The sequence below is a fragment of the Hoplias malabaricus genome, chromosome 6 (genome assembly GCF_029633855.1).
Source record: "Hoplias malabaricus isolate fHopMal1 chromosome 6, fHopMal1.hap1, whole genome shotgun sequence".
Taxonomy (NCBI): domain Eukaryota; kingdom Metazoa; phylum Chordata; class Actinopteri; order Characiformes; family Erythrinidae; genus Hoplias; species Hoplias malabaricus.
Window position 1 is genome coordinate 25,117,628 of NC_089805.1, and position 27,494 is coordinate 25,145,121.

At 37.9% G+C, this 27,494-nt stretch overlaps 2 protein-coding genes across 3 annotated transcripts; one reads left to right on the forward strand and one right to left on the reverse strand.

Annotated features, from left to right (window-relative positions):
• Positions 1-2,529: 2,529 nt before the first annotated feature.
• Positions 2,530-14,811, reverse strand: mgrn1b (mahogunin, ring finger 1b). 2 transcript variants are annotated; one of them, XM_066674887.1, is made up of 17 exons: positions 14,207-14,811; positions 12,911-13,029; positions 12,698-12,786; positions 12,359-12,505; positions 11,517-11,634; positions 11,166-11,232; positions 10,195-10,238; positions 9,910-9,957; positions 9,696-9,764; positions 9,311-9,470; positions 9,053-9,162; positions 7,693-7,907; positions 6,883-6,994; positions 6,759-6,804; positions 6,454-6,540; positions 6,175-6,220; positions 2,530-4,436 (listed from the first exon to the last, which is right to left on the reverse strand). In XM_066674887.1, exons 1-16 carry the CDS (start codon positions 14,292-14,294, stop codon positions 6,180-6,182), a joined length of 1,560 nt encoding a protein of 519 aa, XP_066530984.1. In that variant the 5' UTR covers positions 14,295-14,811; the 3' UTR covers positions 2,530-4,436; positions 6,175-6,179. The 2 variants fall into 2 exon arrangements, with proteins under 2 accessions (XP_066530984.1, XP_066530983.1); XM_066674886.1 differs by lacking the exon at positions 6,175-6,220.
• Positions 14,812-16,823: 2,012 nt separating this feature from the next.
• On the forward strand, positions 16,824-23,138 carry ubald1b (UBA-like domain containing 1b). The gene is made up of 3 exons (XM_066675687.1): positions 16,824-17,061; positions 17,520-17,573; positions 22,736-23,138. The coding sequence occupies exons 1-3, from the start codon at positions 16,954-16,956 to the stop codon at positions 23,027-23,029; spliced, it is 456 nt and encodes a 151-aa protein (XP_066531784.1). The 5' UTR covers positions 16,824-16,953; the 3' UTR covers positions 23,030-23,138.
• Positions 23,139-27,494: the final 4,356 nt, after the last annotated feature.

A 27,494-nucleotide genomic window follows, 5' to 3' on the forward strand; every position in this document is an offset into this window, starting at 1 on the left:
GTCTGTAAAGGGATAGTGGTTTACGACTCTGCTCTGGGTGTTATCTCACATTCCCATCTGGGCTTGTGTGGCTTGGAGATGTCTCTGAAAACCAGCTGAAAGTCTGAGTATTAAAGTCAAATCTCAGAAAGTCAAATTTCTTATTAGAAATTAATACACATTTATCACATCATACTACGCAGGACAGGGCCAGGACGTGACACACATTGTCACTGACTGAAAAATATGTAAAAACACGTAGCCAGGAGTTATGTTTATTAATCTGTAACAGGCTGTGTTTAGCAGACTGAGGGACCACGGTTATAAATATTTCAGGACTTTCACCATATACAATATGTTTTGTATGCAATGTAACTGTTGAGATTAGTGAATAAGTTAGAATTAGAGTACTTGAAGAATTCAGTTTTATATTTGTATTTGCTTTCAAGTTTTTAAGTTTGCTTTGAGTGAGACTGGGGGGAGCTAAACAATAATTCTACTATGATTCTTCAGCTTGTGTTGTGAACACCTGTTCTTCAGTGATCCCTAAGTTACTTATACATATTTCATTACATTTAGTATTATTTTTCTGTGTATAAAAAATCCCTGAACATGTGACTTTTTTCATGTGTGGAAAAAAAAAAACTAAATATATGATTCCCTGACATGATCCTTTTTAATAGGCATTTAATCAAATCTTAAATTTAGTCTTCAGTGTTTAAAACGAGTGAGAAAGAGGGAGGATTGATCGTTGAATATGTAGCAAATGGAGTAGTAAAAATCATTTTAAGTCTTTGGTGTAAAACGTATGTTGGCTATAAGTCCATTTTCAATGGGTGTGTGTTTAAGGAGAGGTAGAGAATGGATGATGAAATTATGATTATATCACTTTGTTTATCAAGGCTTTTAAAATCCAGTTACAGATGTTGGCTATGGTAACTATTTGCTGACTTGATTAAAGCATCATAGGAGTATGGTGTCAGCACACTGTTCATAGGCTTGTTCTATTAACAGCTGTGTTAGCAGAGATACCGTACAGGAAATGTCTCTGGGTTACTGAAACAGACCGACTGTGAGGACTGCAATCTAAACAGCTTGAGTTATAAATGAGTTTCTCTGGCAATTAAAATAATTAATAAAAACGTACAGACTAGTTAAACTCCAACCATGAACGAGGTACAATCAGCTACTTGTTCAAAAACCAAAAACTAATGTCTGTGAACATGATTCATTCTAACGCAAGTTAGAACTCACAAATGCAAAAAGGAAACCAGATATAAATAAGACCCAGAAACACAGCTGCATTCTCTGGGCCCCAGCCTCTTTTAAGATGTACTGCGGTGAAGTGGAAAAGTGCCCTGTGGTCTGACAAATCAAAACGTGAAATTTTATCTAGAAATAATGAACTATGCATCCTCTGACAGTTCAAATGTCAGCATCCACGGTGGTATGAGGGGGTATTAGTGTACATGGCATTGGTGACTTACACATCTGTGGAGGCACCGTTAATGCTGAATGATATTTACAGATTTTGGAGCAAAATTCTGTCATCCAGTAAACGTCTTTATCGGGGAAGGCCTTGCTTATATCAGTAAGACAAGGCCAATGAACATTCTACAGGGTACAACAGCATGGCTCCTTAGTAAAAGAGTCCAAGAGCTAAACTAGTCCAGACCTGTCACTAACTGAAATCATCTGGTGTATTATCAAATAAAAAACACAGAATAACTGACCAAGAATCAAAAACAGTTCACTTTCAGAACTACAGCAGCAGTCTCCTCAGTTTTCAAACGTTTACAGAGTGTGATGTAACACAGTGGTAAACATGCCCCTGTCCCAACCATTTTGGAACATATTCATTCATTCATTATCTGTAAGCGCTTATCCAATTCAGGGTCATGGTGGGTCCAGAGCCTACCTGGAATCATTGGGCACAAGGCGGGAATACACCCTGGAGGGGGGACCAGTCCTTCACAGGGCGACACACACACAAACACTTTCACACATTCTTTTGAGTCACCAATCCACCTACCAATGTGTTTTTGGACTGTGGGAGGAAACCGGAGCACCCGGAACACAGGGAGAACACACCAATTCCTCACAATCACCTGGAGCAGAAACCAAACCCACAACCTCCAGGTCCCTGGAGCTGTGTGACTGCGACACTACCTGCTGCACCACCATGCTGCCCTTAATTCTTGATTAAAGAATAAAAAAATTATTAAACATTAAAGTACATTAAATTGACAGAATGCTAATGTTACTAATTACTAAATATACAAAATATTAAACATTTAATTGTAATAGTCAAATGGGCCAAATGTAAAAAAAAGAAAAAGAAATAATAAATGATTAAAGAAACCCATGAGTTAAATGCTCTGATGTGCCTTTGAGGACCACATTAACTGGTGGCTTTCTTCATTCATCCTTTTGCATACTTCATTTAACACCATTTCCTCTCCTTCTTCAGTACTCACTCAAAAAAGACTGTTAATTAAACACCACCAAATGTTGATTAAATATAAAAAAATGCAACAATGTTAATGTAGAATTAGTTTTATTGTATTCACATGCGGCTGTACACTACACACTTGGACAAAACATATGTTGATTTTACTTGAGAACCATGGCTGACCCAATGTTAACACCCTGGATACCAGGCCAATAATTTTACGAAACAAGAACAAGAAGGCACAGTGGATCATTAAGTCGAAATGGCACATTATCTGAGGGAGATAAATAAGTGAGTATCTTCCAGAGTGAAGAAAGACATTAAGTAAGATCTTTACCTATACATCATGCAGAGCTTAGCCTTAGAATTAATAAGCCACTACTCAATATTGCATATGAAAGATTACTGAACTTTCAAATACATTTACAAAGCTACCATCTAGGAGTAAAACAGTGGTGGCGACAGCTTACTTGACGTCAGAGATGTGCTGCGATAAATAGTTTTTAACTTGCACAAATCAAAGACATAAAGGAAATCAAACTGAAATACTAGCGTCATTTTCCAATATAGAGGCAGTTTAAATAATCAGTATATATATATCATTGGTAGATCACTCTAGAAATGCACTCTTTGAATTCCTATACAAATGATAACACTATCCTTGGAGCTTATTTCAATGCATGGTCATATGCTGAAAGCTGAAATACATGTCTCAAGCCTCCAATCAGGTTCTCAATGTCACATGAACAGAACGTCTCAAAGCACACTCAAGTAGCAAAATTTCTTGTTTAAAGGCACATATACCTCTATGCATAATGCTACATTTACAACACTGAAAGTCATGGTGCTTTGGGCTGTATGGGATGGGGATAGAGGTGAACTCACTGCATATTCAAAGTATGCTAATCAGTGGACAGTTGCAATGAGGTGCTCCTTCATTTGCCGTGTAAAGGCTATCATACAGATGTATGCAGATACACCATTTCATAAGACCATGCTTAACACAACTCAACAACATACAGAACTCAGAACACAGAACAACATCCCCATTTACAGCAAAAAAAAAAAAAGTAAACAAGAAAAACAAGTTTTAATAAGGAATGTGTATATATTTTGTATAATGTAGTGTGAGAAGCTTACTTTACACAACAAACATAGGAGGAGGTGCAAAGCCAATTAAAGCAGTAGATTTGGTCATAAAACAAGAATGTAACTGCTCATGTACAAACAGTTAAAACAAGGTCCAGTTCTCAAAGAGCTGCATTTATGACACACTCCATTGCTCAAAAAATTAAGGATTAAGTTCAAGACATCTAAGCAGTTGCTATAAAACATTACTTTATATCAAAGTCACAAAGTTACAGATCTGTAGTGTAGACAAATAGGTTTAATTCACACAATAGCTCTAATGTTACTATCAACACTTCTGATTACCTTCATCAAGACTCTATGAAATGACACTTTTTGAATAGCAATTAAGATGTGCTTTAATCTTTAAAACTATAGCTGGTTAGTGTTGCATCTGTATTTAACATCCGTCAAGTTCTCCAGACCCGCCTCAAACCACCACTATTATGCATTATTATACAATAATACACACAAACATCTTTTCATCACCTGGTTTTCCATAACTGAGCCTAATCATGACCTGTTTTAACTATGGTCGATGTGGCGGTGATATATATTAATACCAAAAAGGACAAAGCAATACAAAACTGTTTTCAGTCATTCACCTTTGAAGCCAATACATACATGATGGAGCAAACATACTGTATGTTGTTCATGACCAGGGTGGGGAGGATAGGTTCGGAAACCCATCCTTGCAGAGCAATAACTTATAAAGTAGCTACTAAGGGTGATCTAGTAGACAAAGCTTCAGGGAAATGTGAGGGTTTATGGTCCAGTTATTCATCTTCCATGTGCAAACTGCTTGTCGGATACAGGAGAGGCTGGCTCGAGCAGCTTGTGCTTTGAGTGATCAGGCTCTCCATTGACCCTGATAAACCTGGGAAGCACAAGGGGCACATCACAACCAAAGTCACACTGAACAGATACATCAAAAAAGACATCTTTCAAATCACACGAAACACATCGTCTAGATCTATAAACGTATACTGACACTAGTGTCACAATATTGATTTTTAGGTTTTAAAACCTTTGATATGCAAAATGCTTTATGCTCAGTGGTTAAGACGGATGGATGGATAGAATTTTTCTTTTCTAAATCGAAAGGCATAAACTGAAATAGATATGATATAACCTGGATTATGTAATATAATGTGCAGTGGTATGGTGCAAAACTCATCAGTGCCAAAAGCATTTTCCAACTAGCCAGCAAGCAAGTTGGTTAATTAAATACATAAAAATAAAAACTTCCTCTTGACTGCTGTGCTGGTTCTTTTGCTACAAGTTAGCTAATTGTGACGGTACAAGCCCATTCTTTTCAATATTCAAATATATAAACATTTTAGACCACTTCTCGTTAAAAAATCTTGTATTTGAATTATGAAACCAGCAGTCAACACCACAGCTGAGAATTTTGAGCTATGAGACAACGGTGTTGCAAAGACTATGTTCTCAAATGGGTGAATTAAGTAAATGTTTCTTATGTCACAACCTAAACAATGAATCCCATCAACATGCAAGTGCAGATGAGCATTATCATCATCTTTTCCACTTGTCCATTTCAGGGTCACAGCGGCAACAAGGCGAGCAAAGAACCCCAGACGTTCCTGTCCCCCACAACTTCCACCAGCTGTTCCTGGGGGATCCCCAGGCGTTCCCAGGCCATCTGGTATATATAATCCCTCCAGTCTACCCCAGGGCCACCTTCCAGTTGGACGTGCCTCCAGTGGGAGGTGCCCATGAGGCATCCTCATCAGATGCCCGAACCACCTCAACTGACTCCTCTCAACGTGAAGGAGCAGCGACTCTACTCCTAGCTCCTCCCTAGTGACTGAGCTCCTCACCCGATCACGGAGAGTACGCCCAGCAACCCGTCAGAGAAAAGTGATTGTGGCCGCTTGTATCTTGTATCTTGCATTCTTTCTGTCATTACCCAGAGCTCATGACCATAGGTGAGAGTCGGTACGTAGACTGATCAGTAAATTGAGAGTTTTTCTTCATGGTTCAGTTCTCTCTTCACCATGACGGTCCGGTACAGTGACCGCATTATTGCAGCTGCTGCACCTAACCTACAGTCAACTTCACGATCCCATTTCCCATCACTCATGAACAAGAACCCAAGAAATTTGAACTCCTTCACTTGGTTCTCACCCTCTACCTGAAGGGAGCATGCCATCGGTTTCCAGAAGATAACCGTGGGCTCAGACCTGCAGGTGCAGATGAGCATCTAATTCATAGAGTCATATGTTCTGGAAGAAGGTGAAGTTGTAGAGTAATATTTAAGCCATTTTAAATTTTACTTTAGACTTTTTTTCTACTTTGTGGCCCAGCATTTTATTTTTTTAAACAGAATTTACAGAAGTACTGGCCAGTTTCATCACACACAAACAAACAAACAAAAAAAGAAAAATCCCAAAGTGTTCAATAAAAATGTAAAAAAAAAAAAAAAAACAGTTGAAATGCCACACTCAGAAGCTTGCTAAATATTATAATAGTAGGGTGCAGAGCTTGGTGAAGGAACAGCTGGCCATCCAGAAATTACTTCTGCAAATCTGTAATTTGACTGGATGAGGATAAGGAGAAAAACATGAAAGTCAGAGCCAGAGCAGCCTACATACCAGAGTTACTCTTCCATACCGATAGAACAGGAATCAGGACCTAGAGCTTCAGGTCCCAGAGCAAGGACACGACAAGCAGGAGATGGCAGGCAAGAAAAGTCAGAAAAAGAGAACACACCATACAGGTTAGACTGCAAAGCACACAAAAAGCCAGTTAAAGGGGTGCAGAGTGTCTACCAGAAAAACACATGGGACTTTTCACCAGGAACATTGTACATTAAATATAAAATGTCTGCCATCCAATGTGTGTGCATCATAATGGCATATGAAGCTACTCACCAGGTGGGTCACTCTCAGTTTTGGTTAGGCTGCTGTGCTCACTGCTACAGTCAGGCACCATCTCACCCTCAGAATTCAGCCTGTCCTCTATGTACACAACACAGTTTAGAAAAATCAGGAGATGCTATAACCCCATAATAAACACTTCCATTTTCTTAAGGAGCAAAAAGCTTCTACAAACTAAACTGAGACACTTGAGGGGGTGGGGGGATCAAAACCTTCAGTAGTTTTCATTTACTGTTGAGGAATTCTGTGCTGAAAGACAGCTAAAGACCAAAAGGGATTACATTAAATAGGGCACTAACCATCTTCAGGAGACAGAGAGTCAGCAACATCCTCTCCAGCAGTGCCCTATAAGTGATGAAGAGAAACACTGAGCAAGTGTGTAGGAGCGTAAACTGAGAATGAAATATTGTTTTGGATATTGACCTCGGTGGGAGCAGGGCTGCTAGATAACAGGGTATGTGCCTGTGCATCAGACATCTCTGACAGCTTTTCCTCATCCTCTTCCTGAATAGGTGATGAGGGTGATCGCAGGGTGCTGTGGAGAAATCAAACCACAGCTCATGCTTCCAAACAGATATCTTACACTTTTCCCCCTTACCACAGCCCGACTGGTCTCTGTAAACTTTGCAGTGGCTTTGTTAACTCACTAGACAGCCCTAGAGCAGGGTACAAGAGGAGGTCATGACCTCTGGCATACTGCTGTCGGCTGCCTTGCGCAGGGAAAGGCATACTGCCATGGCACAGGGCCAGCCGTTATTCAACACCATAATGAAGACACCAAAAGAGAACTCAGTCAATGTCAAACGCTCATGATTCTGGTGCACTCAGTGTGGGACAGAAACAAATTCAAAGGAATGTTTCAGACACAAATACCAACTATCAAGTACTCTTACATTTAATTTCAGACCCGTATACAATGATGTATTTTTCAGAGAGTTTAATCTAATTTTTCCAGTGGTATGGTGCCTGTGATGATGCCAAAATATTACCATTCTAGCACCATAACTTGGTCTGGAACCAACAAACCTGTGGCTCAAGCAGCTGAAGTGTGGCACTACTGTTGGCAGAAGAGTTGTATCCATGTCCTTCTATTATTGATGGATTGGACTCCAAAAAAAAAAACTAAACTAAATCTAACTTTCTGCTAACCTCCATAATTATTAGGAATATTATCAATATTCACATGCTTCTGTGATGCATTGCTTTAAAGAGCCAAGACAATGACTGGTTTACCTGTCAGGCGACTTGCTGACTTTGCCCTTCTGTAAGCCACTGTCTCCAGAGTGCTCTGGAGAGCTGAGTTGCCGGCTATCTCCACTCAGGCTGCCCGAAAAATTGATTTCGTCATACAGAGGGGCTGAGGGGACCACAGGAGACACAGCAGTGAGCCCGTTCAGAGCTTCCAACAAAGAGATGGGCTCAAAGCCAGGAGGAACCGAATCAGAACTCTGAAGATAAAGGAATAGAAAGATAATTGATAACAATGCCACTTACTTAAAAATCTGTACAATCAAATTGGATCATAAAATGAGCAGAGTCATATTTTACTGACTATTTTGATATTCATCTCCGATGCATTTCTATAATACATTTCTGCCTAATGCCATTTGTGCAGATGGCAATTCAGTAAAACCATGGCCCTACTTTTACAGGTACATTTATACATTCAATTTTGAGACATGTTACACTTTGCTTCATTTTTATACTAATACTGCCCTGGAAGCCTCTAATACATTGAATACAACAAACAATACACACACACAATTTTAGGGAAATAAACATTATACACAATCACCTCATTCCACTGTCTTAAATAAAGCCAAAATTCTTTCTTTCGCATTTTATTCTTTCGACTCCTCATAAGTTAAACAACTTAAAATCTGGTCAGTGGAGGGAGTAGTGCACACACTGGGCAACCTCCTCAAAGTCCAACAATGAGTGCAGCCATTGTATTAAGTACGTCTGAATTCCATCTTTTCCCTAGATCATGGGCATACTGATAATCCACCTGATTTCATGCACTAAAGCTGATTCGTCAACTGCATTCAAATTTCTGCGTATTTTCACATTGTACGAAAGTTTGATCAATCAGAAAATAAAGAGTTTTATGCCATTTAGAGCTATTTTAAAAAGTAATGGCCAATATCATTCAGTTTTCCACAATAAAAATGGCATTATTAGAATAATCGAATGATGTATGAAAAAAAGTGGCAAGTAAAGCTGTGTTCAGAAAAATGAATAAAATTCGTATTTTGTCACAAAGACATTGACAATTAAGGTTTTATAATGACTGTGAGAAGAAGTTATTAGTTTTATTACAGCATTCAAGCTCAAAACTGACTAATAATTCTTTCAAGATGGAAATTCCCTAGATCTGGGATTGTCCCTGCGATAGATTTGCATTTTCAAAAATCCTACTTAGGCAGGTGTATAAATTTGATATAATGCTGAAATGTGGGCTACAAGCATATGAAATATGAATATCTGTATGAATATTAGGGTGTTTATGCAGATTTTCCAATTTTTTTCAAATTCAGTGCAACTGGTTAAGAAAGTGTGAAGTAAGAATACAGCATTTGGGTAAGTGACATACCGAATGCTCGTCATGGTCCATACTCTGAGCCAGAACCGGACTGAAAGAAACAGGCGAGAGTGCACCAGGCTTCTTCCTCACAGCTCTAATCTGCAGCAGGGCTCGAAAAGCTTGATGCACACAAACAAAAAAAATACCTCAATGTTCACAGTGCACAAATACTTTTAGTACAGTTTAAAAATCACCAAATTGAAAATTCCACGTATACATATGTGATCACAACTGTGACATAAAAAGAATGATGCGGTTGGTACATACGTAGTCTGCAGATGGGGCAGTTATTGGCCTGGTAGCGTAGTGTATCTGCACATGAGTTACACAAGCACAGATGTCTGCAAGGTAGGATGAGTGTGTCTCTCAAGTCCGACAGACAAACCACACACTCATTACTGTTGTCACTGTTCTCATCATCAGACGGCTATGGAGGAATGTCAGATTAACACTGAGATCATGGTGCTATATTCAAAGTAGTATAAGTGGATAAGCATATTTATATGTTTAAATATGTAACATTTTGATCATGAAGGAAAATGAGAATAAGAATGAGAATATATATAGAAAAAACAACCATTTTATGTCATATCATTACTAACTGTTTAAAAATAAATAAATAATCTGACCACATAATCCTGATTATATTCACCTTAGTCTCTTGGTTGTTTTTATTTTCAATGCCGTAGATCTCCTGCAGTAGGTAACTAACCCGGTCCACCTGTTAACAATTAGCAATGATATCAGGTGAAAAAACAGAAGCATTGCTTCATTTTAATGTAATCTTGCAACATAAATTTTAAAAAATCAATTTGACCTTTCTAAATTAGCTAAATGGTGATGAAATGTGGAAAAGCTTTACTCACTATTTGTTTCTGCTTCAAAGGCTTCACTGAGAAACTGCCATCAACATGCTTTGAAATAGGACGATAGGCGTTAGTGTATAGCAACTCTACTATTCATCAAATATATGTAAACAATTTAAAAAATAAAATATACTTTTGTGAATAACATAAAAGTCACAGTTATCAACATAACCTCATTGCCAAATGTTAGTTTAGTCAAGTGAATGAACAAGATATGAATCAAGTGAATGATCACAGGTGTCAAATGTGTCAAAAATAAACCGTGTTGTGGGTAGTTCCACCTACTCTCTCAAAGGCGGCCAGCAGCACATGTGCATGTCCCAAGCAGTCTGCAACAAGAATATCTCACTTAACAACCAATGTACAATCAATGGTGTTCCTAATGTATTGACCACCCTTAAAGCCACTGTCCACTCTGTTTTTTTATGATTTTTTTTTTATAATTTGTTATGTAATTACAACCTGCTTTTAATGTAAATGGTAGGTTGTGGCAACACCAGGGCAATGTAAACAGCATGGTGTCCATAGCAGAGCACTAAAGCTAGCAAAAACCATGAGACTTATGACCATGGGTCCCCCTGTCGAAAAGAGCTGAGAGACAGATAAGGAGAATACACACACTGTACCCCCAAGGCATGTCCCACACTGCCCTAGTCCACCAAATATTTGCTGGCCAAAAGAAACCCTTTAGCAACAGTTAAAAAGAAGAGCCTGTGTCCTGCATCTAGAGGCTTGAATGGCATTGGGGGCTGCCGCTAAGGTCAGTGGGGTAGGAGCATATTTTGGGAAACTCCTTCTGCAGTAATTTGAATGCAGTCTGTATGCAGGAGTATCATGAGTGAGGATAAGTATAAAGATTTAATCACCCCCTAATAACTCCAATCCCAAACGGGTTTAGAGGCTGTGTGGGGGCAGTGTTTTCATCAAGGTGACATTAACATATTGCTAACATTAATTGGTTCTGGGGTAGACCTGACATCACATAAGCCAGACTTATGTCCCATCCAACTGCAATCTAACAGAAGAAAGCTGCAGAAAACGTAATTTTGAAATCTCTCAAAAGACAAAAGCTTGGCTCAATGTCTCTGCACCACTGTAAAGCAAATTCATCATAAAACACGCAGTACATAGATAGAAGATAAGTATACAAATGAGTCGACGGTGGCTTCAAGATGTAGCACACAGATAGAGTTTAGCAACACAGTTAAATACAAAAGAGCTTTTATCCAAGTCATATGACAAACTTTGCCACATACCATCCCCTTCATCCACCACAGCCTGGATGACCATAGGGAAAATGCCTCTGTCCAAGTCAAAGTTCAGCTGAAACAGCAGAGGGGAAGGATGAATTTATTAGATTTATATTAACTTCATTTCTTTGTAAAACATTAAGTCTAACCATTTATATTGCCTAAGAAAATGAAGGGTGCATGGCTTCTCCCCAATCTCAATACCATGTTGCTTAACAATGGAACTGATAAAAACATCAATCTATTAATCTAAAAATCTCTAAACTAATCTAACAAAAATTGTGTATGAATTTATCTGAATGATGCTTGTGAACTGAATTAAAATAGTGACATCTCTAAACGCATGTCAATACTCACATCTTCCTCCTTCCATTCCGAAAAATCAATCTTGAAGGAGGGTAAGGAGAACTGCTGGCTCACCCCTCGCTTGTAGTGCACGGTTTCAGACACCATTGCAGGACTCTTGGGATTATAACTAGAGAGGGAAAAATACAACAGACGTCCATGTATAACAAGACATAAGACATAAAAAGATCCATTCTCTGATGTTTGCAGTCGTTTTATCACCCGGTGTTTGATGACTGACTGCTCACAACAGAGAATAAATCCTCTGAAATGGGTTTCCTAATCCAAGCCTATAAATGCAAATGTGGAGGAAATAAGTATTTACAAGGCCAACTAATCAACTGCATGTGCCCAGACTCATGCTTCGCACAGCCCGTCTTTCCTCTCTGTACAAACTTGCTGTGTATCCATGGAAACATGCTGTTGCTAAGGGCTCCAAATCTCTCTCTTTCTGTTCTTCTCTGACCTATAGCAATAATTTTAGCTATATTTTAAGCCTGGGGCTGAAAACAAGCAAATTTCATCATAACATCAAAACGGTTACTTTAAGCATGATAAAACCTACAGATGTACACTCTTGGCATATAAATTTAATACATTTTGATTATGGTAATAGCTTATTATATTCAGCAGTGTACAGTTAATATGAATGCACTGACCAATATCAGGTAAATGTATGAATCAGTGTAGATAAACTAACAACTATTTCATACTCATGTGCCTGGGGATGATATAAAATGAGTTTCTGAAAGGTGAGAGAAGAAAAAAAAAAATAAAAAAAATAAAAAAATAAAACATGCTACAACACAGTACATATATCTGTGAAAAATGGCCTGATGCACTGCTTGTCTTACACTGCCATTCCATTGGAGAATTCCTCAAATGCCTGGCAGTAGATGGTGATGGCAACTCGAGCATCTGAATCAAATGTGAACTCCACTCCATATAAAACTTTAGGTTTTGCCCCTTCATCAGCAGGTGTGTCGCTGTCATCTTTGTACCTATAAATTGCAGAATCTTTAAGTGAGACAGCTGACTGGCTGTAAAATATAAACATTATTCTTGAACTGGCTCAGGGCATCACTGCACATGAGATAACTGATACTACCTGCGCCTAAACATATCCAATATTTTGAAGAACCATTACGCAGATTGCCTCTAGATTTAGAAAAGCAAGCAATTACATGCCACACCTGACAAGCCTTAGTGAGTCCTTCCTGATGTTGACCAGACTTCTGAGAGTCTTCACTGGCTCATGGGGTGCTGGAGTGACATATGGAAACTGAAAATCAACATTAACAGAGAAGGAAGATGTTTAATAACTTATAATACACCTCTAATTAATAAGAAACACTGCTGAAAAAGATGCCTCCACCACCGTTCATGGTTCAAAGCCCCATCCATACCTGCACTGGACGGTTGCCTAGAAAGTTGAGATCCATGTTCTCCCCAAACAAGTAACCTTCAGGATGAGGAGTGTCAAACTTCTCCCCCCCCATGAAGAAGTGACTAGCAAAATAATTCCCTTTGAGGAAAAGAGGCAACTCAGTTAGCTTGAGTTTATACATCTTAATCAAAAATACACATTATTCTTTGTATCTTTATGAAAGACACACTGGTTTAAAAAAAAAAAAAAAAGAGGGAACACAGAGGGAACAAGGAAAATAATTAATCAGCTCCAGTCCTGTAACAAATCTAGTCTGAAATAGCACATGCAATCATACTGTGTGATGTCATGTTGTTAGCTGGGTATGTCTTCTGTTTGAGATATAAGAACGTGACCATGATAAGACCTTATACAAGTATAAGATACAAGTCTTTATTGTGTTATGCTAAAAGACAGATCATCAGTAAAATAATTAGTCAGCCCCATGGCTCAGCATTTCAGCTTTGAAACTGCAGTGTTGTAAAGACAGTTTCATAGAGGCAAGTTTATACAGCCAGGGTGTTTTACAAGCCTATAAATCTAAGGACCTAGTTCCACCAACTTGCGAGTTGGGCCTTTCAAGTTTTGGGTGAATGGTGAAAGAGTAATGTTTTCTCGGAAATAACTTCAAAAACAGTCATGTTGGTTAACTGAGATGTGTTCTTAGAGGTTCAATCGGCAACATGAGGGGGACTTCAAGCACATACTGTGGTACTGATGTGAATAACTGAATGGCTTCACTTGTGGAGAATTTTATTAAACATATCAGATTGTGCAAATGTGCTAGTGAGTTACAAGATATTACCACTAAATAATCCTTAATTTACTACTACTACTACTACTACTACTACTAATAATAATAATAATAATAACTCATTTCAGCATAAGTGCCACCATGATGTCCCTCTTGTATAAAAATGACATAGGTTTTAAGTAAATGTTGTTAAATAATACTGTCAACAATCCAGCCAATTAAAATAGCCAGGTAAGCAGACAAAACACAATAAGGTACAATACAATAAAGAACCTGCATTGCTCAGGTTCCACGGTGCCTCAGACAGGCTCCACATAATTCATTTTCTAAAACAATCAACACCATGACATTGAGAGGACACGGGCACAACTAATGGTGTACTGCTTCTATTAATTATGTTTTAAGTCAGCTAAATAAACAAATGGAGATCATTGTTAGTCACAGGATAACATAAATAACGGGTATATGCTATGTTTACTAATATTAGCCTAGATCGTGGGGTGTAGAAATCAGCGAACTTACCAGATTTTGGTGGAAATCTGTAAGCAGAATTTGCCTGAATATCAATATCCTCCACTCCAGCGATCCTTCGTCCAAGCACCGAACCCATGGTTCGCGATTTTAACCGTTCTCAGCGCTGTAATCAACACTAAAGCACTAGCGGCGGAGCTAATCTTTCCTCAGCCCCTTCTGCGCGGAACTAAGCGCAGTGTCTTCAACTGAACAATTATTTAACTCTTAAACATGACAGAGGCAGATAAATATTAAACCTTCACTTCGGAGACCTGACTATACTCGCTAAACAAAACTCCACTGCCTTAAACAAGCTCAATTTCCCAACTTGGTGTAAGCTGCAAAGCCAGCTAGCGAGCTAACGCGATAATTAGCTAAGCAGCTCTCTAAGGCAGATAATGATAAGCTACTCGCTAAAACAGAAAAGAAGACCAACTTGAACACAAATGTAGACTCAAACAAACTTCCAAATATTTCTCGCACAGTATTGGTCCAAGTGGCTGTGGGTTGATGTGGTCTACTTTCTGATAATAGCTCCACGCTAAAAACAACAGACCGGGAAGTGTCAGCGAGTTTCAACAGAGGATGGGATTGGCCTACAGTCTGATGACAAACACAGAATTTACCCAATCCAGCACAGACCACACACCACAATACAATATACCTCACACTACAACACAATACATATATACTACACAAAAATACATTACTCACCACAACACAATGCACCACACACTACAACACAGTACAGATAAACCACACACCACAACACAATACAGATATACCACAGAACATAATACACTGCACACCACAACACAATACAATATAACACACACACTACAACACAATACAGATATACCACACACACACCACAACACAACATACAACACACTACAACACAGTAAATATATACCATACACCACAACACAACACAATACAATATACCACACACTACAACACAATGCAAATATACCACACACAACACAACACAATATACAACACACTACAACACAGTAAATATATACCATACACCACAACACAATGTACCACACACTACAACACAATTATCACACACCACATCACAATACAGATCTACCACACAACATAATACACTACACACCAAAACACAATACAGATATACTACACAACATAATACTCTACACACCACAACACAATATACCACAGACTACAACACAATACAGATATACTACACAACATAATACTCTACACACCACAACACAATATACCACACACTACAACACAGTACAGATTATACTACACAACATAATACTCTACACACCACAACACAATATAACACACACTACAACACAATACAGATATACTACACAACATAATACTCTACACACCACAACACAATATACCACACACTACAACACAGTACAGATTATACTACACAACATAATACTCTACACACCACAACACAATACAGATATACTACACAACATAATACTCTACACACCACAACACAATATACCACACACCAAAACACAATACAGATATACTACACAACATAATACTCTACACACCACAACACAATATACCACACACTACAACACAGTACAGATTATACTACACAACATAATACTCTACACACCACAACACAATATAACACACACTACAACACAGTACAGATTATACTACACAACATAATACTCTACACACCACAACACAATATAACACACACTACAACACAGTACAGATTATACTACACAACATAATACTCTACACACCACAACACAATACAGATATACTACACAACATAATACTCTACACACCACAACACAATATACCACACACCAAAACACAATACAGATATACTACACAACATAATACTCTACACACCACAACATAATATACCACACACTACAACACAGTACAAATATAATGAACAACACAATACAGATAAAATGCACACCACAATATAGTACAAATATACTACACAATATAATACACTACACACCACAACACAATACAGATATACTACACAACACATATACCACACACCACAACACAGCATATTACACACTATAACTCAATACACACAACACAATACACATATATACCACAAAGGAACACACATATACTACACAACACAACACAGTATGTAATCTCCACACACTCGTACACCATCTGTGTAAATTCAGAAACAAAAGGCTTTACTTATACAAAATCCATGGCACACAAACCATTAAAACTGACTTTAATTTGCAATTCATAAGTTGTAATGCTGGTATTTGTCTTACATTATCATCATGTGTCCCAGCTGTTTGATTACCAACACATGTAATGTACAGATTAAAAATACCATCCATGCCTCAATTATTGATATTGTGTGTGTGTGTTTGGCCCTGATATATGTCATGCTGTGGGGATACAAATCTGTGGAGATTGTCTTCCTTATGGGAACAAGTAGGATAAAATATTACTCATGTGAACTCATGTGTTAAGATTAATTTAATGTTACGGTTAGGGGTAAGATAAGGGCTAGGGTTTGGCTTGTAATAAATGTGATTGTGTAAATATGAATTCATTTTCTGAGCTCCAGTGGCTTTAAGCGGCTGCAGTAACTGAGAGTGCCCGCAGTGGGCGCTGTGTGGACTGTACTGAGAACAGGACTGAGCCTGAGACTGAACACATATCAGTGTCGCTCAGTGGGGGATGAGAGAACGCTCCGAATTTGAGTCCGAGAAGAGACGCTAACGTGGAGAATTATATATATAGAGATAGAGATAGAAATGGAGGAACTAAAACACCAGGTGATGATCAGCCAGTTCGTCCTGATCGCGGGTTGTGCTTCGGACCAGGCTCAACAACTTCTACAAGCGGCTCACTGGCAGTTCGAGGTAAAGAGACGGGGAGAGTGGGAGAGGGAGTGTATGAGGGGGGTTTGTTTACTAATGCACTCCAACGTTAATGCTCCAGTGTAGACTGTGTAAGATGGTATCTCTTTGTAGTGTTTGTCTCCAGTCACATATTTGCATCGTAACACATTAATACATTCCGCACTTGAAGTGTCTTGTAACTTCAACTTGACTGCTTTAGCGAGTAGAAAGGTAAAGTGCGAGCATGTCTCATATTTTATGTGTTACTTAACACTACAATCTTACAGTGTTCAGTAACCATGTGAGCTAAATATTGAAGACAGAAGTGATATGTCGCCTTCTTAGAGTTCACTGGAGCTGTATTATTGATTTTAATGACACACACAGAGCAAGCTCAGGGATTTAACTCATTAATTTCATCACATGTCGTTGTGTTATGTCGACTAATTCTCTGTTATTGTCTTTCTTGGCCGTGTTAGACTGCCCTGAGTGCATTCTTTCAGGAAGCTAACATTCCCTACAGTCATCAGATGGTGAGTTTAAACTGTAAAAATCTCTGAAATGGCTCGCTCCCATTTCTCTGTGAGTGACTTCCGCCATGTTGTGTAGTTCACGAGTCATAAATAAACACAGCTCTGTATTCGCCTTTATTCTCGTCACCTTCTCCACATTTAGTCCACAAATGCAGCGCGAACAGTGGTGTTTTTTTTGGTGTTTATGGTTCAGAACCTAAGTAATTCCTGGTGTTAAATACTTTAACAAGTTCATTTTTGTAAACGTGTCCAAAGTTGTGGGGGAGGGTGATTCCAGGAAAAAGAGAGAACACACTACAGCCGCAGCTCTGTTTACAACCCACACCACAGCCCCACATTCAGACACTACACACCAAACCACTGAAAAAACTCCCCTAAACAGTTTACCAGATCTTTATTTTACCTTTTGTAGGAACATACACTGAAATATAATGTCTAAAAAAATATCTTTACAACTCTAAAACATATAAAAAACAGTATGAGTCAAATGACATGTTTTGTTAATTATTTAAGTGCTAACACCACAGGGCTTCCACACAAACATCCTTTTTTTAACACAGTTAATGTTTATTTGCTGTATTTAACACACATTTATGAGGTATAGAAAATAAAATTTACAGAAAGTACATGAAAATGCCATATTTATGTTCAAAAAGAAATGAAATATCAGCAATAAGATGTGAATTTCTGTATGGGTGAGTGTTCTAGTTGATAATATTTCAAATTCTTCAGTCATAGAATCTAGAACTATTTAGTGCAGTGATTATGGAGGGTTGTAAATGTAAACATTTTAGAAAATTAGCACATCTTTCTGCTAAACATTCTTCTCTTCAGTAGCACAACAAATACATCATCAGGTTACAGTTTGAAATATCTGTCAAAAACAAAGGCTTGTCATGTGATTGTGATATCATTGTGCACCATTAGTGAATATAGAGGGGAAGTAGTGGTTTGGATCATATGAAACATGGCTTCTTTCTCTCCTGTGCTCAAATCACAGTAGTTTGTGTCACTTAAATAAAAAAGGGGTCAGCCTATCTTATCAGCCTTTGTTTAATTTTTCCCCTTGATCATTTGGGTTGTGTACACACACAATAAAAAGTAGGAAACTGACATTGTGTACTGTGGCTCGGTTTTGTAAGATCTTTGAAATAAAAAGCCGTAGGTTCAGTTTCCTGTCTTGGTTTGCCCTATATATTCCTCATTAGTTTTCTCTAACATAGGGCTGAGTGATATTGTATACCATTATAATGATTCTAATATACAATATATTTTCCAGGGATATTGGTATAATTTTGTAATGTATAAATTATAATTGTTATATTTTACTGCAGTGTACTATTGGTGAGAACTTTAACAAACTAAGTCTTAACATGTCATTCAGAGTAATGTGAATAATTCTTTTTCTTTTGTTAGTTTGTTATAGATTGTGTCTGTAACAAATATGTAACAATTTCACTTGTTATACAAACCAGTGAAATTTGTGTTACTTTAAACTTTCTTTATTTAATTAAAACCTTTGGCATGTAACACTATCCTAGTCATCAGAATTAAAATTTTATAAGCCAAAAATATTTGAGGACAGGGACTATGACACAATGACTCAAATGTCATGCAATATATTTATTATCATATCACACCATATATTTTTGTGAAGTAGGTTTTAGAGTAATTTGATGTTTTGATATGTTTGGATTCTGTTACCTTAGCCATGAAGAATTTGTCTCAATGTGTTAATTTAGAATCATATAAAACTGCTCTAAATTATTTCTTTATATCCTAATTATTTCTTGTGGCCATTTTAAAACATTGATTGTCTTTTTCTTTAAGCAAATACTTGGATTAATTTCTGTTAATCTGTTTTGTGTCTGCATAATGTGTACACTACTGTGTAAAGATCCATTTTGGTGTAATTTTAAAAGAGGAAAACAAATTGGTGTTTTCAAAAGAAAGTATATTTGGTTTGCAAGAGATTATTTGGAACAAAGTATCAGTACCCAAGAAGCAGCTTATTAGATTTATTAATACAAGCATATCTGATGTAGTGACATATTTGGAATATATTGTGACAAGATGTTGTCTGTATAAAAAGTAATATAGTTTGTGTATTTACTTCAGGCTCCATCTTTAATTCATGAAATCATTTTTGTGGTTGATTTGACTCAGGAAGCTGTAAGAATATATGGGGGACAGTACTGTGCTTAATCTATTTCCGGTTTCCTGGACATTGCCATGAACACATTTGTCAGCTGAAATCTGAAAGAATGATCCCAGTGACTTGTGACCGGAAAGTCAGAGGAGTCTAGTCTTGAATAGCCCAGTGTTTGCCAGTTTGAGGCAGCCATATAGGAACATTTTTGCAGAATTAGTGTTTGTGGGATGTTCCACTTGAATCTTCAGCTCCACATATTTCAGGACTCCAGCCAAAAAAATTAGCCACTGGCTCCTAAATGGGGAAAAAAAAACAAGGCACCAATAGCTTTTCAATTTTTTTTTCTTTTTTTATTTGTTCCTCTTACAGAGTCTGTAACAGTCTTTTTCAAGTGACATCTTTGCTTGTTTTCGAACAGAATTCGCCGTACATAGCCTGCTTTATGTTACTGTACCTGAGCCACGCAAAGTCCTGAAGTCAAGTAGTTTTAAATTGTCTCGAGGGTTGTAAGTGGATGGATATATAAGTTCATCTTTGTCTGTGTCTTCCACTACTGCACTGGTGCAAACTGTGTCAGGCTGGGGTTGAGCAGATGGCCTCTTCAGGTCCAACGGAGATGTAGATTGTGTGAAGAAAAAAAAAAAACCTGATATTTTTAGCTTCGACATTTTCTACATGACGCGGTTCACAACTAAATGCACAGCTCCGCTTAGCTAATGACCACGCAGGTATTTTTTGATAGCCAGCCACCTCTATGTGATTGGATGTTTCTAGTCATTTACCTTCCTAGATAAAAAGTAATAATTTAAAAATAATAAATAATAAAAATAATAAATAACAAAAAAAATCAAGTTATTTTAAATTATTTTGCTTGCAAATTAATATTTATGGTCAAGAAGAAGACCACAACAGAGCAGGTATAATTGGGGTGGTAGATTATTCTCAGTGCTGCAGTGACACTGACATGGTGGTGGTGTGTTAAACAAGGTGTCCACTTACTATCCACACTTTTAAAAACATGTACCTTGTTGGTCCACCTTGTAGATGTAAAGTCAGAGGCAGTAGGTGATCTTTTGCTGCACAGTTTGTGTTCATCAGTAGTCACAGGACACTGCAGACAGGATTCTGTTGGTTTGATATTTTTGGTTGGTGGACTATCCTCAGTCCAGCAGTGACAGTCCAGCATCACTTCTGTGTCTGATCCACCTGTACCAGTACAACATACTAACACATCACCAATGTGTCAGTGTCATTGTAGCTCTGAGAATTATTAACAAGCTAAGTAATACTTGCACTGTGGGGTTCCTGACCCTTGAGGAAAAGGGTGAAAGGGGGCAAACAAAGAATGCAAACCAACAGATGATCTACAGTCTGTAATTGTTACAGAGTTAGAGTGCTTTTGTATGGTTAGTGGAGCTAGGAGAATGGAAAATGAGTGGAGAAACAAAAAGTTGGTTATAATGTTAAGGATGATAGGTGTATGTATCTGTACAGTACCCATCAAAATTTGGACATACCCACTCAGGGAGGGTTTTCTTTGTTTTGGGCCATTTTCCACATATTGTGTGTACAGTACAAATCAAAGGTTTGGACATCTTCTCATTCAGTAGTTTTTCTTTGTTTTTTATGACTTTGTGCATTGTAAATGAATATGGAAGGCATTACTATGAAGGAACACATGGAATTATGTAGTAAACAAAAGAGTAAACCAGAAAATGTTAAATACTTTAGATTCTTCAAAGTACCCACCTTTTGTTTTGATGACAGCTTTGTACACTCTTGGCGTTCTCTCAGTCAGCTTCATGAGGCCGTCACCTGGAACGGTTTTCAGTGAACAGCTGTGTCCTCGTCAAGAGTTAATTTGTAGAACTGCTCGCCCTCTTAATGTGTTTGAGACCATAATTTGGGTTGTGCAGAGGTAGGGCTGTTACAAAGTTTTATACAGTGAATAGCCCTATTCCACCAATGACTAATGAGATGAGATATATATATATATATATATATATATATATTAGTTTTGTTTTATTTTTTTTCTCTCCCCTTGACATGGCTAGTGCCTTTGCTGTAACCCCCTCTAATCTATTAAAATAACAATTAAATAGGTGTACACTTTTAATCTATTTATACAGTCACTCTAAATGGTTTGGACCATTCAGGTAGGCTTACATTGATATGAGAATGTCTGCCAAAGCCAATGCATTGGAAAAAAAACAACAAGCAAATTACAGATATTTAGCTCAGTATCAACTTAACATTTTACTCTTCTGAATGGCAACAGACGTGTAATCAAAAATCTGTTCACTGCTGATATTTTAAACAAAGAACTGTCAACATTAGCATGATTCCCATCCCTGAAAACAATACATTCTGGTGCATTCTTGTTTATGTACATTGTTAGTTTTGTAAATGAGTAGTTAGTAAATGAGAAAGGTCACCTTGAAATCCATGTTGGAATGTTGTTTGTTTTTTATTATAATTGGTGGTTATTAGCTTGATTCAATACGTTATCCTTGTACTAGTGGTGAAGAGACAATCTTTGCACACAAAATATTTTGTGGTTTACTGACTGGGGCAAATCTGTTTTTACTCATCCACCAATTTGGGAAATGTGGGTCAAAAATATATATGATATTTTTCATATAGAGAAAATGTAAATGTATGTTCTAAGGCATAAATGCATAACAGTGAGTAATGATTAACACCTAATCTTTCTGCTCTTTTAGCAGACATTTTGAAATGTTAGTTTGAAACATCTTTAAACACACAGGTCTCTCTGAATATCCCTCTTCAATACATGGAGAGGTTTTGTGTCCATAGCCATATTATTATAAAAATTATTAAAGGCAGTGAACAATATACGCTTTGTTAATAACACTTTGGAAATCCCACTCCATACACCTTTAATTATTATATTTTCCTATCAATAACACCCCCTATGTGCCCCCCCCCTTTTTTTTTTTTAAATTATCTGATGTTAAAACTTACATCTGCTTATTCTCTTCTACAACAGATGTGTACACCTGCTAACACCCCAGCAACACCCCCCAACTTTCCAGATGCACTGGCCATGTTCTCACGTCTGCGAGCCTCTGAAAGTTTTGGCAGCAGCCCTATAGCCTCTATGGCAACCTCCCCGCCTCCTTACGTCAATTGGACTGTTAGCCCCTCAGCCACCACAGGGCAGCAGAGCATGTGGACTGCCGCTCAGCTCCCTTCACAGGCTGTCACACCAAACTGGCCAGCAGCCGTAACCCAGCAGGCCTCCTCTGAGCAGCCTGGCCTGGCCATGGAGGCAGAGAGATGAGAAGATACTGCTTTTAGCCCTCTGAACACACAGGAGGAAGAGCCCATTCACCCTGATGATGAATCTGACTGTGCTGTGCAGCCTGGAGGACAATTACATGGATTATCGCGGACCGAACACTGAAAGTTTAAGAATAAAATGGAGGATGGGCATTTGAGGTGCATGCTCATACCTGAGACCATTTGGGAGACTAGAGACCCTTCTTTATTTTTTTCTATGGGAGATTTCAAGAGGCACAGGTTTGTAAAGCTGATTTCTGTTCTGTCTTCTGTCCTACAGAGGAACTCAGCAAGGATGAAATCATTATTAATGTTTGCACTGCAATACATTTCAATTTAGTCTTCTGTTTTATCCTTATAATTAATCAATACCACTGTTGCTGAAAGCAGCTGTAATGTTGACATTGGCCTGAATGGGACACAGCACAATTGATTTAGACCTTGTGGGGGGTGGGGCGGGGGGCGGGGTGAGAGAATAAAAACACATCATTTGGTTAAACCACACTGCTTTCCAGTTAAGTTCTTAATTCTGGAATTTATGAAGAATTAAGTTCTTAATTCTGGAATTTATGAAGAATGGGTATGTCTGTTAAAATGATCAGATTAAGGTTACCAAAGCAATTTTCTACATCATTCTGTTATTTATTTTTTTGTGGCAACAATGCAAATATTAATGAATTGGAAATAAATGTTTGCTTAACCTTGGACCCCTTTTTGGTTGTTATTCTCTTCCACAACTTTAATGTAATTCATTGTAAAAGGTCAGTCAAAAGAATTTTATATATATTAAACATGGAAAATGTAGCACTGTGCAAAATCATTCACAAAACTTTCCTTGTGGAAGAAATGCTGCTTCTGATGGAATTAAACAGTGCAGGGTCTGGGGACTTTAGAAACGGATTAATTTATGTTTTGAAAGAATAGTATGTATTGCTTTTTGTATTTGTTGTTGTGTACATTGTAACTTTGCAATCAAAAGTGCACATGGCTGAGACAAAATTATTTTAATTTGTTTAAGTGCCTAAAGGTTTTTTTTCTTGTGTTGTACTTTACTTCTTTTAACCAATCTTTTATTTACCATGTGTGCTGTGTTCATTGTTTAAGTTCCCGTGGGGCATGACTATAGAGGCCAGCTGCAGAGTCTGACGCAATTCACAATCACCAGGAAACTCTGCTCTAAATTCCTATTCCTATTATCATGACTAATAAAAAAACTCGAAGTCTGTTTATGCCAAAAGCTTCTGCCCAGAGACACAGTCAACACACGCTATAGTCACTTCCTTTTTAGGCCATTCTTTCTGGTTTTTGCAAAATTGCCTGCTTTTCCCATTTGGACATGTTTTAAAATGTAGTCCCTTTGACTTCTGTGTCTGTATCCTTGTACAGGTTTATTTAGTGTTGTTTAGACAGCATCACTTCACATATGTTTGAAACTACAGTCAGGCCTTTGTTTAAAAAAAAACAAACAGACTGCTTTATGGGGTTGAAGTATTAACTTTGATATGACTGAGGTTTTACAAGGCCAGAACTAGACCAAGAATCCAGCCAGTGCCTGCTATGACTCACAAATAATTGATCTTCCAGTATGAAACTAACTGGCAATTCTAAGATTACTGACAACATCAAGCATAATACAAACATTGCATTTGTGACTGGCCATGAAACAGCCTAGAAATATCTATACAACATTATATAAAAAATAACTGAAAATGTTATTTTATCAGCAACATTACGCAAGGTATTTCTGTTTCCTGGGGTTGGTCTTTGCCCTACTCCTGTAACCATATTGCAAAGCAATATGACAAGGATACCAGCTGGCTTCCAGGTGTGTTTGAATGGAGAATAGAGCTGCCTGTTCTAGAGTCATGGAGTGGTTTGAGGGTATGAGCCCTGCTCTGGGTGACTGTGAGGAGTTTGGTGTGGTCTCCTTGTATCTGCATGGGTTTCCTTTGTGTGCTTCAGTTTCCTCCCACAGTCCCAAAACGCATATTGGTAGGTGGACTCATGCCCACATGGGGTGTTCCTGCTATGTGCCCAGTGATTCCAGGTAGGCCCCAGACTCACCATGACCCTGACCTGGATAAGTGTTTACAGACAATGAATGAATAGAACTACCTACCAAGAGCAGGCTAGTACCTTTATGTTAATGTATGAAATGAAGTGTACATTATACAAACAGTAGAGGAAACTACAAACCTCTGTCCCAAAAAAAGTCAGAATAATGCTAAATTTAAAATAAGTACAGAAAATGGTTATGAGTGATTCCATTTTATATGAAAACCATACACAAGATATTTATCAGCTCAGTGTTTTTAGTAAATACCCACTCTCTGAAATTTATATCTACTACACATTCCAAACAAGCTGGGACAGGGGCGGTTTAAGACTGAATAATGTGAAATGTACTTTGCCCTTATTTCAACAGCATCCTGAAATTTAACCCACTACTTTGGATTTAAGCTCATCTTAAATGTACTGATGCAGGATGGAGACATTACTATGCTCTGATGAGTTAAGCTTTCAGGTTGTTTATTTCAGCATGTCAATGGCAAGTCACTTTCTGGACATGTTACAACAGCCTGGCTGTGTAATCAGAAAGTAGAGTTCATACAGACCAAACCTGTTTCTACTGAAAAATACACAAACAAAGGGCTCTATAGGAAAATATAGGTATAGGGGAAGTATGGCTTTCAGTTTCAGTGCTATAGTAACAACCCCAAATCATATGATAGATAGATAAGACAAATCATCTATGATTGATACAGCAAGAGAGCTGTGTTTGTGGAAAGATGAGATGTTATAATGCAAATGCTTTACAGTGTTAACTTAAACGCCTTCTACACGTTACACATTTTGGTCATTAAAGTAATGCTTTATCAGTCAAAGCATGGGGAACGATAAACTGGGTAAAAACAGTCAGCAAAAAAGTGGAAACTTGTGCTGTGGTCATGTGGTCAGGAGTCCATGTTTCAGTTTTTTAGCATTTACTAGCTTCCATTAAGGTGATGCCTTTTCCTGGGTAGTCCATGGTTATTTCAGCAAGACAATGCCAGGTCTCATTCTACACATGCTACAATACTGCGGACACAGTGTGTTGACTTGGCTGGCCTGTTCTGTCTCCTTTGATGGAATATGAAGCAGAGAATCAGACCACAGTGACCAGGAAGTTTTAAGCAGCTGAAATTGGGCATCAAACAAGAATGAGGAAAATTGTACTTGCAAAGCTGCAACAATTTGTATACTGCCATCCCAATTGATTAAAACATGCCATAAAAAGAAAAGGCAAACATGCCTCTGTCCCAACCTTTCCGATTGTGTTTGTTCCTAATTACCACATATATAATTAAGTTAGTCAGTTAAAACACTGAAAATGTTTGTACTTTTTAAGTTGAATAAATGTTAAAGAGAATCAATAAATCACGTATTCTTGTTTTGATTCCATTTTACAAAAAGAAATAAATAAATAAAATCAACATGTCCAGAAATGGGGTTTTATGTAATATCAATTCAGAACTCAAAAACCCCTTTACAGTACGAGAATGAGCTAGAGTGATATAAAGACCTATGGTTAGCTTTGGAATAGTGGAACTGTGATAGAGCCATTCAATTCCTTTGGAATGTGTTGGAGTGGCATTGTGATACTGAAAAATTGCTATTTTTTTTTTGAATTCTAATACCACAGTGTTTTAAAGTGTGTGTGTGTGTGTGTGTGTGTGTGTGTGTGTGAGGCTCCAAAGGGACTTCCTTTGGCTGTTTTCTGTTATGTAACAGTGGCTATGGCTCTCATCTGCAATGCCCCTTGTCACTGACTCCCCTCCTCATACCTAGAACACAATGTTCTAATGTAACTCAACAGATATGCCATGAGAGGCATGAGATTTCCAATTGTTACAGTGGCCTCTATACACCACCCCTTCTACTATACTCCTGCATACAACATTCATACACATTCAGAGACTCAGTGTGTTTTTAAAATGGTGCACATTTTGTCACTGAGAAGATTGAGGGAAGCATCAACAAATTTATGTAACCACTAGGGTTTTCAGCGAAAAACAGGCAAGCATTGAATCACCTCTCATGGGGAGAGAGGGGGAGAGAGAGAGAGAGAGAGAGACTGAGCAAACATGGGAATCAAACAATAGTGGCATTACCTAATGCCAAGCACTGTATTTATTACAGCCATTATTTCTGATCCTAGCAATCAGTTTGTGGGATTCTCCGGCGTCATTGGCAAAGAATTTGTAAGTGTGGGCATATATTTTGCGGTCAGCATGGAAAGATTTAGGAACCTCTTGTCATTTTGTTGATTTTGTAAGTGAAAATAGTTAATACCATCTTTGCATGGACCAAAATGAATTTTGCTGAATTTGCTGAATATAATACGTTGGGAAAAATTAGGCATCTACAAAATGGCAGGTGATGTAGGGTGTACTATAAATGCAGCTGTTTGTGCTTTCCAAGAGTGG

What these genes read in the sequence shown, in the direction of transcription:
- mgrn1b (XM_066674886.1), bottom strand. Translation starts at nt 14,294, where the DNA reads ATGGGTTCGGTGCTTGGACGAAGGATCGCTGGAGTGGAGGATATTGAT. An exon ending in CTCTCTGTCTCCTGAAGATG is followed by an intron (nt 6,541 to 6,758) that starts GTTAGTGCCCTA and finishes TTGTGTACATAG; the next exon opens with AGGACAGGCTGAATTCTGAG. An exon ending in AACTGAGAGTGACCCACCTG is followed by an intron (nt 4,437 to 6,453) that starts GTGAGTAGCTTC and finishes TGTGCTTCCCAG; the next exon opens with GTTTATCAGGGTCAATGGAG.
- ubald1b (XM_066675687.1), top strand. Translation starts at nt 16,954, where the DNA reads ATGGAGGAACTAAAACACCAGGTGATGATCAGCCAGTTCGTCCTGATC. An exon ending in CGGCTCACTGGCAGTTCGAG is followed by an intron (nt 17,062 to 17,519) that starts GTAAAGAGACGG and finishes TGGCCGTGTTAG; the next exon opens with ACTGCCCTGAGTGCATTCTT. An exon ending in TTCCCTACAGTCATCAGATG is followed by an intron (nt 17,574 to 22,735) that starts GTGAGTTTAAAC and finishes CTTCTACAACAG; the next exon opens with ATGTGTACACCTGCTAACAC.